Below are 15,646 nucleotides of genomic sequence, written 5' to 3' on the forward strand. Positions count from 1 at the left end.
TCCTTTTCCCCAATTGCCTTACAACAGCATTTAGAATAGAATCACTACAGTGTGGAAGCAGGCACTCAGCCCATTGAATCATACCAACCCTCTGAAGAGCATCCCATCCAGACCCACCCTATCCCTGTAACCTTACATTTCCCATGCTAATCTACCTAGCCTGCACATCCCTCAACATTATGGGGTAATTCAGCATAGCCAATCCACCCAACCTGCACATCTGTGGACTGGGGTGGAAATCTAAATGTCCAGAGGAAACACATGCAGAGCATGCAAACTCCACACAGACAGTCAGCTGAGGGTGGAATTGAACCCAGGTCCCTGGTGCTGTGAGGCAGCAGTGTTAACCACTGAGCCACCGTGCTACTCTTAGTTAACAGTCAGCCACACTGCTATGGGTCTGAAGTCATAGACCAGGTAAGATGTGCTGATTTCCTTTTGTAAAACACATGACAGAATCAGAAGGGTTTTTTTTAAATGACAACTGACAGTTTAATGGACACCATTACTGAGATTCGTGAACAGGTTTGTTACTTGAATCTAAATTCTTGCAATGGCCATGGTAGAATTTGAACCTGTATGGGAAGAACATTAGTCTAGGTCTCTGGATTACTAATCCAGCGACATTCCCATTACATCCTTCTCTCCTCCTGAAAGGTGGACAGAGAAGTGCTTGCCAGAGCTTGCTGCTGCAGAAATGAGGAGGAATTTTAGAGTTAAGGGAGCTTTTGTTGAAATATCACTACACATGAACAGATCTCTGAATACATGAGATAACACTGTGTAGAGCTGGATGAACACAGCAGGTCAAGTAACATCATAGGAGCAAGAAAGCTGACGTTTCAGGCCTAGACCCTTCCTCAGAAATTTCTGAAGAAGGGTCTAGGCCCGAAACATCAGCTTTCCTACTCCTATGATGCTGCTTGGCCCGCTGTGTTCCTCCAGCTCTACACGGTGTTATCTCAGATTTTCCAGTATCTGCAGTTCTTACTATCTCTGTGAACACATGATTCTGTCACTGGCAAACAGATGTTCCACTGTGTTGCATCATTGTTTCAGTGTAATTTGCCCCAAATAGCCAAACCATTGCAAAGATGAAGGAATTTTGAGCAGAGATCATATCCAGTGCAAATCAAGTTGCAACAATGTTCTGTGCTAGTTTAAACAACATTGCTCTTAAATCTGATAACACTTCACAAATCAGACATGATCCTGGATCAAATAAGCTATTAACACTGGTTACTAATTTTGCCTTTACAGCCTTTGTCAGAGATTTTTGAAATAAAATTGGTTCTTTAGAACACAGAACACAGAACATTAATAAGCACTGTTTCTATGATTTTGAATTTTTAAAAAATCCAATAAGAATCTGCCCAGTGTGCATTGATTTAACCAGCAAATGGTTCTGCATTGTGTTTTTCAATATGTTTTATACAATAAAGCTAGCCTAAAACTACACAAAATTTGAAGGATGGGTCAGCAAGTTTGCAGACGACACAAAGGTCGGAGGTGTCGTTGACAGTGTAGAGGGCTGTTGTAGGCTGCAGCGGGACATTGACAGGATGCAGAGATGGGCTGAGAGGTGGCAGATGGAGTTCAACCTGGATAAATGCGAGGTGATGCATTTTGGAAGGTCGAATTTGAAAGCTGAGTACAGGATTAAGGATAGGATTCTTGGCAGCGTGGAGGAACAGAGGGATCTTGGTGTGCAGATACATAGATCCCTTAAAATGGCCACCCAAGTGGACAGGGTTGTTAAGAAAGCATATGGTGTTTTGGCTTTCATTAACAGGGGGATTGAGTTTAAGAGTCGTGAGATCTTGTTGCAGCTCTATAAAACTTTGGTTAGACCGCACTTGGAATACTGCGTCCAGTTCTGGGCGCCCTATTATAAGAAAGATGTGGATGCTTTGGAGAGGGTTCAGAGGAGGTTTACCAGGATGCTGCCTGGACTGGAGGGCTTATCTTATGAAGAGAGGTTGACTGAGCTCGGTCTCTTTTCATTGGAGAAAAGGAGGAGGAGAGGGGACCTAATTGAGGTATACAAGATAATGAGAGGCATAGATAGAGTTGATAGCCAGAGACTATTTCCCAGGGCAGAAATGGCTAGCACGAGGGGTCATAGTTTTAAGCTGGTTGGTGGAAAGTATCGAGGGGATGTCAGAGGCAGGTTCTTTACGCAGAGAGTTGTGAGAGCATGGAATGCGTTGCCAGCAGCAGTTGTGGAAGCAAGGTCATTGGGGTCATTTAAGAGACTGCTGGACATGTATATGGTCACAGAAATTTGAGGGTGCATACATGAGGATCAATGGTCGGCACAACATTGTGGGCTGAAGGGCCTGTTCTGTGCTGTACTGTTCTATGTTCTATTAACCCTCTTAAATGTATGTAGAAAATATTTCAAGCAATAAGTTTAAAAAGTTGTTCTAAAATACAAGTTCATGCTAGATTTTACATCCGGTGTTACACAAATGAGTTTGAGCAGAGACCTGAAAAGAAATACCTCTTCACAATCAGCTCAGTTTTTGTCCGGACTAACAACTATGCCCGAAAGTAATTTGTCTACCCTAGGAATTTCTAAATGGAAACTGCTCATGAATATTTGCATACTTAAAATAAATGCTGCAGTTATATGAACAGTTTTAAAGTGCAGAAGCTGGGGGACTCTGGTTTGACCGCACCATTAATATTTGAGGAAATTTTAGGAAGGGTTAGTGCAAGTGTCATTCCCCGAAAATGGTGGCAGGTCATATTGCACAGGGCAGTGGGTTGTGCGATGGTAGTTTTTATTTAGTTCATTGGATGTGCGCATCACTGGCTGAGCCAACATTTATTGCCCATCCCTGATTGCCCGAGGGCAGCTAAGAATCAACCCGCATTGCTGTGAGTCTGAGTCACATATAAGACAGCAATCTCCTTCCCTAAAGGACATTTATGAACCAGATGGGTTTTTTCCAACAATCAGCAGTGGATTCATGGTCATAATCTGACATTCAATTCCAGCTTCTTTTTTCGACTGAATTCAAATTCCACCATCCGCCATGGAATATTGCATGGGTCTCTGAATTAACATTCTAGCAATAATACCATTAGAACATCACCTCCCCCCAAGTTGGAGATCAGGAGATTCAGGTTGCCCAACAAAGCAGGAATCTCTTCTTCTGGCTTGCCACAACACCACAGGGTACATCTGGCCTTAGAACCTGCCACCACAGGTAAAAACCTAGCAGGGCTGAGAATAGCCCTTAAGTGGCTATCAATTGGCCCATAGGTAGTCAGGTTACTCAACAACATCTCCTACTCTGCCCATCTCCCCTGCAGGAAAAATGCTTGTGGACAGACATCACTGCCATAATGCACCATTTTACTCATCCACTCCTGGCTAACAATTCACAGCCAGGAGATTAAATTTCAAGCCATTCTACCTTAAGTTTAGTTCTGGATATGGTGATTTGAATTGGACATTCAAACATGACAAAATGAAGAGTTGTGGCCGCTAACATCAGGGGAACTGACTTGCAAGGAAAAACTAGGTATTAAAAGCAAACTACTGCAAGTGCTTGAGATCTGAAATAAAATGACAAGTGGCAAAGCAACCTTAAGGGTTTGAACTATCTATTCGAGTCCCTATTTCTTATGGTCTTACAGTGCTGGAAAATCTTAGTGGGTCAGGTAGCATGTGGAGAGGGAAACAGAATTAATGTATCAAGTCCAATAGGAGTCTTCACTCAAGAACTAGGGAGGTTTGGTGTCAAAAGCTTTGACTGACATGTACCACTTGGCCTGCTGTGTTCATCCAGCTCCACACTTTGTTATCTCAGATTCTCCAGCGTCTGCAGTTCCCATTATCTCTGATGGAAGAAACATTTAGGACTGGAGTTCAGAAGCTCACGTTCAGTCAAAAACTGATTAACATCCAGCTGGGGCTTCTGGCTTGGTCAGTAAAGGTGAAGGCATTCCTTATCTCTCCTTTTGAATGTAATATTTTCCTATTTTCCAAATATGGCTGGATTGGGGGCATCCTTGAAACTGAGCAACTGCATTTAAAAGGGGGAGAAGTTGCATATACCAAGAGCTAAAGTTATTGAGTAACCTGAACTGAAAAATGGGAACCTTATACTTAATTATTTCCAGTACAACATCTTCATATACCCTTTTTTACCTTTTGGGTTTGGGATTGTGAATCGGATGAGTGTGAAGAAGTGACATTTTGCTCAATCAAGTAATAAGTGTTCAGACAATTCAGCTAATAAATAACTGAAAAAGCTTACATTTTCTTGTTTTATGATAAGATTTTTGTGTGTCATATCTGTTATATTGAAATCATAAAAGTGATTTTGTACCTAATTTTTAACGAACTCCAATGAAGTTTTTGTAACTTGATTCATATTACCATTCAACTATTAATAGATTTTCTGCCTGTGACTGAGCTATCACTAAGCCTGACAGGGTGTAGGGACAGAATGAATGGCTGACTATCAGGCAGTCAAGAAGAAACAGTTGTGTTGCACAGGAGAATCCTGAGTACATCCCAATTTCCAACCAGTATTTTGGTTCTGAACATGGCTTAAAGTGATGGTTCAACTGGAGACTGTGGTAGAGACAAGTTTATGGCACCAAGGCTGGTTCAGTTTTTCTAGGTTTTTTGTGAAGGGAAGGGGTACAAGGAAGACTGGAACAGTAATATTGATTGGAGATTTAATGGCTACAGGAACAGACAGGCATTTCTGTGGCTTGAATCCAGGGTAAAGTAGTGCTTCCCTGGTGCCAGGATCAAGGATGTCATCAAAAGGCTGAAGACAACCCTGAAAGGAGAAGGTGAACTGCTAGCGGTTGTGGTTCATTTTAGTGCTGATGACATAGGCGTAAAGAGGCAGTGGTCCTGCAATTATCAGTCAGGAATCTAGGTAGTACCTCAGAGGAAGTAATCTCTGGGTTAGGAGAAGGGAACAGCTGTACATACAACTTTGACGAATTTCTTAGAGGCATGCAGCATGGAAACAAACCTTTCGGTCCAACTAGTCCACGCCGACTACGTTCCCAAACTAAACTAGTGTCACTTACCTGCTTTTGATCCATATCCCTCCAACATTTCCTATTCATGTACTTATCCAAATGTCTATTAAATGTTTTAATTATACCTACACCCACCACTTCCTCTGGCGGTTCATCCCACATATGAACCACTCACTGTTTAAAAAGATTGCCCCTCGTGTCCTTTTTAAAGCTTGCTCCTCTCACCTTGCAAATATGCCCCCTAGTTTTGAACTCCCCAGCCCTTGGAAAAAAGCCCTTGCTATTCAGCTCATCTGTGCTCCTCATGATTTGATTAATCTCTATAAGGGTACCACTCACATTCCTGCACTCCAGCGAAAAAAAGTCCCAGCTATCCAGTCTATTTTTATAACTCAAACCCTTGATTCCAGGCAACCATTCCAGTAAATCTTTTCTGAACCCGCTTCAATTTAATAATATTCTTCCTCCAGCAGGGTGACCAGAACTGCACACAGTATTCCAGAAGAAGCCTCACCAATGTCCTGTACAACCTCAGCACGACATCTCAACTCTTATACTCAAAGCTGAAAACAAAAAATGCTGGAAATTACAAAAGTCTGAGCAATGAAGATAAGCGTGTTAAGTGCTTTCTTAACCACCCCGTCTACTTCTGATGCAAATTTCAAAGAATTATGTACCTGATCCCTGAAGTCTCTCTCTGTTCTATAACACTACCATTAATTGTGTAAGTTCTGATTTTGCAACACCTTGCATTTATCCAAATTAAACTCCATCCGATACTCCTCAGCACATTGACCATATTGATCAAGATCTCTTTGTAATCTTAATCTTCTTCACTGTCCACTATACGACCGGTTTTTGTGTCAAACTTACTGTACATGCAAATTAATGCATACAGCATAATTAATAAGACTCCTGAGTTGCAGGTGTATGCAAACAGATGGAATTATGATATTGTGTCCATAACAGGCATTTAGCTCCACTAACAGTGGGATTCAATATTAATTATTCCCAGATATAGGGTGAACCGACAAGATAGGAAAGAAAGGTTGAAGGGCAGCAGTCTTGATTATGGAGAATACTATGCTTCTGGAGAGAAAGGATGTACCAGGAGGGCCAAGGACAGAATTTATTTGGCCAGAACTAAGGATGAAAAACGTTATAATTACATTTTTTGGGGTAGTCTTTGGGTCACCAACTAGTGGGATAATAATTTTCAAGGTTTCCTTTGAATAAAATGTAGTTCCAGAAGCCTGGAGAATTGTAAATGTTAAAAATGATTTTAAAAAAAGAACTTGATTGTAAGCCCTGCAACAACAGTTGACAGTTTAAACTTGATGGTGGAGATCCTCTTACTAATGATAAACTAGGGCAAACTTCATTGTCACTTGAACAAAAATGGGTTAGTTAAGGAAAACCAGCACGGAATAGCAACAAGTAAATTATGAATAACAGATTTTTGATGAGGTGAGAGAGACGGTTGATGAGGATGAAGTTGTCAAGTTGGTGTACATGGACTTCTGAGAGGCATTCAACAAGACTGCCATGCAACAGGGCTCTGAGTGAAGTTACAGCTCATGGACTATAGGGGATAGTAACAACATGGATACAAATTTGGCCAAATGACAGGAAAGTGGGAGTCAGAGTAAACAAATATTCTTTGACCGGAAGAATATTAATACTGCAGTTCTTTTGAGATCGATTTTAGGAACCCTGTTCTACCTGACAGATATTAATGACCTATACCTCGTCAAACAATGTAAAATTTGAAGGTATTGTGAACCGTAATGTTGAGCTGAACTTCAAAAAAACAGTTTGGTAGATTGGATGGACAAGTAGCAGATGAAATTCAATACAGAGAAGTGCAAAGTGGTAAGATCAGCTACCACTTGAATCTTCTTGAATGGCGACGCAGACTCAAAGCACTAATTGGCTCCTAATTCCTTTGTTTTGTCTCTTGTTTTGGTAGAAGGAACATCAGAGACAGAACAAAGGTAAAAAACTAAGGGTGGTGGAAGGATAGAAACACAAGAGTGAATGGGTGCATGCATTGTGAAAGATAGCAAGACAGGTTGAGAAATCAGTTTAGTGTCTTTATTATCAAGGGCATCAAGTACAAAAGTAAGGAATTATGTTAAAAACTTGCATAAAACACTGGTTCGGCCTCAACTGGAGTACTGAGGTTTCAAAATCATGAAGGGCTTGAATATAATAGATAGAGAGAATTTTGCACATGGAAGGATTGGGAACTTAAGGATTCAGATGTAAGAATAGTTGGAAAAAGAAGTAATGACGAGATGAGGAAATATTTTTTCTTTAAATCAGAGGTGAGGATCTGAAATAGAGTGTGTGTCTGACAGAGTGGTAGAAGTAGGATCAAGCAAAGCATTCAGAAGGGAACTGGATTGTTTTCAGAAAATGAGGGCTATGGGAAGAAAAGTGAGGTGTAGCACTGGATTAACTGGTCCTTCAGAAGAACAGCACAAACATAACAGGCTGAATGCTCTCCTTCTGAGCTATAATCATTCTTTCAATGTTTGGTTCTGAAAGGTGTTTTGGTCTCAGGATTTAACAGGAACCAATGACTTGCCAGATACAATAGCCAAAAGTCCCAGATTACGGAAGTGTTTACATGATTCAGTTGTAAGACTGTAAATTCAGTTCCTCTTTCTTTTCCTTCTGTCCAGTCTATATTAGGCCCGACATCGAGCAGGGCTGGGGAGAGACTGATGCTCATAGTTTCGGCTTTCTCACATTATGTGTTCCATGAGGTCACTTATACACTCATTGGCTTAATGATGCTCTGGAAACCCCGTGTGAATTTCCACAATCCCTATGACATCAACCGAAAATGCAAAGATGTATAGAGAAACCACGAGACATAAAAAATTCTGAAATAAAACTGAAAATACTGGAAGTGCACAGTAGCTCTAGCTCGATACAAGATGGTCTTTTTAATGCAGTCACTTGCCTTTTATCTCTCAAGTGCTGACAGACTTTCATCTGCGACTTCAAAAAGATTGATTTTGATATAAAATATAGGAGCTGGCTTTGAGCGATTGTCATATCTTTGTCCTCATATGGCAGTCCAAACTAACTTCCAAAGAAAGATTAAAATCCCATCTTCTCTTAGTAGTTTTTAGATTGTCTTCTCTTCAAATTCATTCCTCTGATTGGGACCTCCCTCTCCTGAAGGATTCATTGGCATCCAGAAAATAATCCTCTAATGGACTATCCCAATGGTCTTTCTCCTGTGCCAGGTTGAATAAAGTGTGTCAAGAGGCATTTTGACCAAAGATAAAAGTGGTGGGGGTGGGAGGGAGGCGGTGTGTGGTGGTGGTGAATCCCATTTTCAACATTCATGGCCTAATTCTACTCCTGTCCTAAGTCCACCCAAGTGAAATGTCGTGGGGTTACCAGTGAAGAAATGTGTCACCAGGAAAATCACATAGCTGACTCTACAATGACCAGAAGGAAACTGCAGATCCTCTAGTCTATTAATAAAATGTGAGGCTGGATGAACACAGCAGCCTCACATTTTATTATCCTGGAATTCTCCAGCATCTGCAGTTCCCATTACCTCTAGTCTATTCACTGCTTTGCCAGGTGATGTGATGCATTTATCCAAGGATCCATTCGAATTACAGAACATACAACATTACAGCGCAGTACAGGCTCTTACTATAAAATAAATCTTAGCTCCTCTGGTGCTGTTGAGTCTACAATTGTTAAAAACTCACCCATATCATTATTTTTAATTAGCTAAATACGGTGCTCAGCCGTCGGAATTTTGCAAAGGGGACACAGCATCCAGGGGCCTCCTTGGACACCGGCAAGAGTTTTAAGTGGAAGATGGCACGTCTAAGTGAGGAGGTACAGCCCCTTTAGGGAACCCGCTAACAGGCCATTTGACATGGAAACAGCACGCATCCTCAAAGGCCTCAAACCTGTAACAAGAAAACTACAGGAACCAACACCACCGCAAGACGTGTCCTGTCACAAGCTGTGAACACTAACTCAGGATGCAGATGCATGGCCAGACTTTAAATTCGACTCCCACTGAGTCCCTACAACAAGCTCCACTCAACATGGTCTGACGAGCAAGGGAGGGACACCGGAGTGATGGTAATTTGAGACTGCCCACAAATATTTGTTGGACTGCACATCCGAATTGGCCAATCGAGGCATCAAAATGGAGCTCAGCATAATTTTCACTGACATCTTACCAAAACGCGCGCGCACACACACACACACAAATGATCAATGACAAATGTTGCTTACAGTGACACCATCCCAAATGACAGCACCAGTGCCGTCTGAAGCATTTGCCATGGCTGTGGGTGGCACAGATCGAGAGGCTGTCACAGGGCTGGAAGTCCGGCCTTCCCGCGCAGTTCCGAGCCATCGCCTGAGCCTCGTCCACTTTCTCGCTCTTCACGACCTTCTTCACATCAGAGGCCATCGTCCTGTCTGAGAGCATTGGGTGGGGGTGGACGTGGTAGGGAGGTGGGCGAGGCGAAACCCAATTCCGGCCGATTCACTTCAATCAGGCTGGAAAGTTGGATATATTTCAACCTACTTTTGGAGAGTTTGGGGAGGGGGATTGGCCCGGGATTGGTAGTGGGAGGCTGGGCTGGGGTTGGGGAGGGACTACGGCAGTTCACAGTTTTTGGTGGAGATTCGGGGAAAGAGGTGAAGGCCCCGGGGTAGCGACCCGGGATTTAACTGGAAGCGGGTCCTCCTGGGGCTTTCCGTACCTGCAGCTCCCACAAAAAGTAACCATGAGGGAAGCGCCCCATCGTGCGTTCAGGAGAGGGGTGGTGGGGTGGGGGAGGATGGAAAGGATTTCCAGGTGTTACTCCAGTTGTCGAGCTCAGGATGAAATCTCTCGACAAGTGGGAGGTTGGTTCGGAGGGGGTGGTGGTGGTCTTAAGGATGACAGATTGGAGAAGAGAAGGAAATGTAAAGGAAAAATGCCACGTCAGAACAGAGTTGAGAACCCTCCTCTCTCTCTCTCTCTCTCAGATGAATGGCGCTGAGGTCGCCTCTAATCCCTCTTTATTTTTCCAAGCGCAGTCCCCGAGCAAAGTCCCGAGCCAGCGCGGTGTCAAGCGCAGTGTCCACGTTCCGGTTCGATCCTCACGACCCCAGCAACTGAACTGCAAAGACTTTCACCGCATCACCATAATTTATTGCAGCATTCTTTTTTTAAAAAAGAGACAGCTTTCTTCTTGCTGAACGCCAAGCAGACTGCAAACTTAAATTATGAACCCGTTCTTTACCGATACATATATGTTTTTTTTTAAAAAAGCACGATATCCCTTTCTTGCAGTGCTGCGGACCTGCACCAAACCGGGGTGGAATTTGCATTAAGCTTTCTGCTCCGCTGGAGAATTCCTGCCCCGGATCCCGCACTCTTCTGCTGCAGTTTCTCTTTTAGATATTTGAAGTCACTTGTTCTAAGCGTCCTTGTCGGTCTCGCTATGATGTAAGTGGCACGAAGCAGCAGCAAGCTGTGGAAAGGCAGTCACTTAAAAAAAACGAAGTGAAAGAAGAGACGGGCGTGGGGCAGGGGGTTGGCTTCATGTTAAATGACTGTGAAAGATTCCAGTTGCTAGATCCTGACAACATCTGGCGTAGCCGAATTCGCTTCACAGTCCTGGCAGCATGCCCACTTTCCTTGCATCGCCTCGCATGCAGCAGCGTCTAAATATCGCCTGACCCGTCTCCCAAACCCCTCCGAACTTCAGAACCAGTGTTAAACTTCTGCTGACAGTGTCAGCGGACGGTCACCGGTGTGGCTGATTTGAGGAATCATTTTGTGCAGGGGAAGGGAGTCTGGCAGAGCGACTCTCCCTTGGAACGGAGTTTGATTGTGTTTGATTTCCTGCCAATGTGTACCCCTGCGATAAGCTGTTTCCTGAAGATTTGTATTTTTTTTATTAAGAAAGTTCAGCTTTTACAGTGCAGGCAAATAGAGCAGAGGGTTGAAATTAGTCCCCCGTTCAAGTCCTTAGCTGCTCATAATTTAATAAAAAAGAAACAGAACATTTGTTTCTTCCATCATGGATTGAGCACAGATCGACGAAATCAGGTTTGTACTTTGGTCCTTTAATCTTCGGGAAGATTTTCGTTTCTCATGGTCGTCTGCAAGTTGCAAATTCATGCAGTGAGGACAGATTCACCTTCGATTTTCAATCGGGAATAAGCCGAGTTCCTGGAGGGACTTGATCGGGAGGATGTACCTCCAATTCCCAGAAATTCCTTACGGACTGGCTTCAGGTCGACGACGGACTTTCACAGAATTCTTTATATCCCTGGGTTGACCTGGGTTTCTTAACGTTTCTGATTGCCTGTAGATTATGTAACTGAACGGACATCCCCCGGGGTTATGGTGCTCAGTGGCAGTCTGATTGGAGGGGACAGGCGCAGCAAGACAGCAGTTCTACTTTACCTTCCGTCACGTTTGTGCACACCGACTCCGTTTTGGAATCCTATGTTTCGTTAAATAGTACATGCACATTGAGCGATAAAACACTGAAAACACCTGGACTTTAAAATAAAACTGTAATCTCAGGAATACATTTAATAATTGCAAACGTTACACCAAACCTTGATTGTAACCGGCTTGTGATGCAAAATGCAGCCAAAAAGACCTCGGTCCAATTCCTGCAACAGCTAAGGTTACCATGAAGGGCTCTCCTTCTCAACCTCTCTCCTTGCCTGAGGCATGGTGACCCTCAGGTTAAACCACGACCAGTCGTCTCTCTCTAATAGTAGAGCAAGACTGTGGCCTGGTAGGACTATGACGACTTTTATTATTTAGCTTTAGTTCTGTACTTAACCTCAAGACCAATGATTTTATTCCACTAAATTCCACTAAATGAGCAATTTATGAACCACTGAGTTCGGAGTTACTGCAGGGGTTTGTAAGCTTCAGGTTCCCAGGTCAGAACTAGTAATGAATGTTTTTAAGTGTGTTGTAAGCCTGTAACAAAGTGACATTTGAAGTGACGTGTACATACACTCGCAGCAAGGTTTTCTTTGTTTCGAAGAAGAGGCAGATCAGGTTTTTCTGCCTTCACATATACCGACAAATCTGCTGAGTTTTCCCAGCATTTTCTGTGTTTATTTCAGATTTCCAGTATCTGCAGTATTTTTATTTATCTCTCTTCCTGTGCTAATTAAATACAATGTATATATGTTGTGTGCTGCAAAGACAACTGAAATTGCAGGGCTGTTGGTGCATTCCTTGCTGAATGTTTAGTAGAGTTGTAGAAGGAACTTAAACCTGGACCTAAACACGTTGGACTGAATTTTTCTGATAGATGCCAGGATCTGTATGGCAAGGCCAAATGATGGAACTGCATCTGCCCAGGCCTTCAGCTCACCCACTGGCACAACCATTTAGGAGATTGCTGCTGGGCTGGTCACGTCTCCCAACTAAGGATGGGCAGCAAGTCCCCAAAGCCGCATCAGAGGGCTGTGACAGAACAGTGAGCAGCCTGACCTGGAGAGGTGACACTGCAGGCAGTTGAGTACAAGGGCGCCCCGGCGTGGGAATGCTCTCGTATGTCTGTTGTGGAGTCATCAAACAAAGGGGCCCAACGCTGGCAGAGCCATTGAGAAAGAGGGGAATTCCCTTGGCAGGAGTATTTGCGGCTGTCACTAATCCTGTTGATCATTGTGGCAGGGGGTCTCTGGCTCTGATAGGAACCCGACAAGGCAGCCTTCATGAGCTGGGACCTCTACATTTAGCAGGAGGCCATGCTGGCTTCATATGGCTCCCAAGTAGGTACTTCATTGCCCTAATTGGCTGCCTGAGGAGTAAGCCTGTTTTCCTGGTCCCAGCCTGCCTTAGGAAAAGCCAGGAATGCACCAGGAAGCCATCCCAATGCTTTGCATTGTCTGTTCAATTTGATTATCTTTATTGTCTCTTCAGTCGAAGGAGAAAGAGATAGATGTGATACAGATGTGACAATAAAGCATATCCTTATGTCCTTTTTCAGGAAGCTGCTCAAGTTGATGCAGAGAATTTGCTGAGAAATGCTTCTCCCGTTTTCCCAATCCTTTCCCATCCCTTGTAGCCAAGCCTCTGTACAGGGGATGAGGAACGTTCAACTCAATATTTTAGCAATCCGTAGGTATAGTCAGAAAGAAAGATTCTGTTCACTTTTTACAAGGCCAGTGATGTCATAGGAAATGTACTTCTACTGGAATTCGTAACTTTTTAACACACATATTTGATAAATTAGGCCCTTATCAGCTGAAATCTATTTGCAACATAAAGGAATGAGTTGCGTATGGGTTCACTTTCATCAAAGACATCAAAGCAAAGTAATAAAGGGAGCAAAAACTTCACAATTAAAACGGGCAGTTTACATACAGGTTGTTGTTTTATCTTACATAGTTGAATCTTGTTTGATTTCAGCTTTACAAAGAGATTCTAATGTTGCTGCGGGGTATATATTATCTTGGTTCGGTCTGTTAGAATAACAATGTCATGCAGGAAGGAGGCTGATCTACATTAAGAAATGGAAATTGCAATGTGAATTGCACAGGCCACTCACTGTGAGCCATTGCTTTGATAAAGCCACTCAGTATGGAAATGAAACAAACAGGTTTTAACACTGCGGAGTGGTGTGTAGTGTAACATGCACCTTTCACAGCAAGAAGATCATGCTCCTGCCAATGCACTTTTTATATGCAGTGATAACCATATCAAGATCCAAAATATACAGGAAGGAATGGCTTAGTTGAACTAGATGCCTCATTCGCATGTCCATCGGCTCTATTCCCTATTTCAGGTTGCTGCTGAATTGGAATTGTACATTTTCAGACCCTTTTGGGGTAACAGGCAAAATTGATAGTTTTTGTTACCATTTTGCATAACAACGATTAATTTCCACCACAAATTGCTAACAGCCCATGTTTCTAACATCCTTGAAAGGTTCTTTCCATTGAAGCCCATAGACTACTATTTCAGAATCATCTGTTCTACACAGATTTTACAGAATTAATAAACACCTTTGCTAGATGCAACCTTCAGAATAATATAAATGCACTGGTAGAGCACAAAAGCAGCAACATCTAGCAGAGAGACATATCCATATTTTACACTGCGCTGAAGACTGATAATAGCTCGCTGACCACAACCTTTGCTGCTATCCTAACAGCTGGTGGAAAGAACAAATCACTGATAATGGAAAGATGAGCATAAATATTTTGACAAACTCCTCAACTGAGATTCCCACATCTCAGCAAATTCTTTGGATCTACTCGAGTTGTTTCCTGAGAAAGGGAGGTAATAAAGGTAATCGGATCAAACAGACAGTGCAAAGCCCTTAGGCCCTGATGACTGTTCAGCCGTGATCTGTAATAATACAGAATTTGTTACCAAATTTGCTGCTGCCTTCAAGAGTATTTAGAATCAGGAAAATGTTCTATAGAACCACAAGATTGGAAACATAATCAACATTTGGAAACAGGAAGAATCCAAAAATATGCATGGCATCAATTGAGGAACAAATTTTCACAGTCAAATGAGTGGTTCTTCAGGAGTCCTCTGAAGTTGTCTATTAGGTTATGTTCCTCTGGAATCAGTGTTTGGCCTCACCTTGGAACAGCTAATATCACGTTTGGAAATGGACAACTGTATGAAAAACACAAAGAGCAATATCAAAATGTAGATATGCTGCTCATAGACCTTCCTAAACTATGGTCTGTGGCACTTGGTTTATACCTTAGACATAGAGTCAAGCTTGTCAAAATCTTATGCTGGCTTCATAATGACTTAATTAGACTAGTTTGTGCCTGTGGAGCTGTAAACAGCATAAAACAAGGATGTGTCATAACCACCTGACCCTTTCATCTCTTTGTTGCAATGCTGAAGGAAGCTACCAGATATATGTCTGCAGGCATCAACATTAAGTTCTGTTCATGGAAGCTGTTCGACTGATTAATCTCTCCAAACTGTGCAGAATAATCAAATAGCTTCTCTATGTGATTGATTGCCTTCAGCAAGGACGAAATCCAGACTACGGCAAAGAAATTCTCAAATGCTGTTTAAGACATTGATCTCCAAATCGGTACCTTCAAGAACAAAATTATGGTCAGACAGCATCTGGCACAATCTATAAAAAGTCCCAGACAAAATCAAACTGATAACACAAGTCTCAACGTTGTAGAAAAATTCCCATTGTTTGGTTGTTCGCTGTCTAAGAATATCTCCATTGATGAAAGAAATCACTGCATGCATTCAGAAAGCAAATTCTGCCTTAGGCTCCATGATTATCTCCTGATACAGCATTGCATTAAGTTGAGGATGAGAATCAAAATTTACCAGGCCATTGTCCTTACCATCCTGCTGCATGGCAGAGAAGTCTGGGTCTTTTAGAGGCACCACATTAAAGCTCTGAAACACTTCCAACAAAGATACTTAAGTTCCATTATGAAAAATCAATGGTAGGACAAAATCCAGAACAATGAAGCCCTTCGTCACTCCTCAGAAAATTCAACTTAGAAAGACAGGTCAAGTCTTCTATATGGATGATTACAGAATCGCCAAACATATCTTTGGCAGGGATAATGGGAGCTGCAGATGCTGGAGAATCCAAGATAATAAAATGTG

General features: G+C 42.6%; 1 protein-coding gene across 1 annotated transcript in view; it reads right to left on the bottom strand.

The window, feature by feature from the left end:
• Window positions 1-11,496, bottom strand: part of c7h3orf70 (chromosome 7 C3orf70 homolog) — a 38,072-nt gene extending 26,576 nt beyond the window's left edge. The window contains exon 1 of the mRNA XM_048535157.2: window positions 9,298-11,496. Within this exon, the coding sequence (XP_048391114.1) occupies window positions 9,298-9,496 (199 nt within the window). The 5' untranslated portion in view covers window positions 9,497-11,496. The remainder of the gene's footprint in view (window positions 1-9,297) is intronic.
• Window positions 11,497-15,646: the final 4,150 nt, after the last annotated feature.

This window comes from Stegostoma tigrinum, chromosome 7 (genome assembly GCF_030684315.1).
Source record: "Stegostoma tigrinum isolate sSteTig4 chromosome 7, sSteTig4.hap1, whole genome shotgun sequence".
Taxonomy (NCBI): Eukaryota; Metazoa; Chordata; class Chondrichthyes; order Orectolobiformes; family Stegostomatidae; genus Stegostoma; species Stegostoma tigrinum.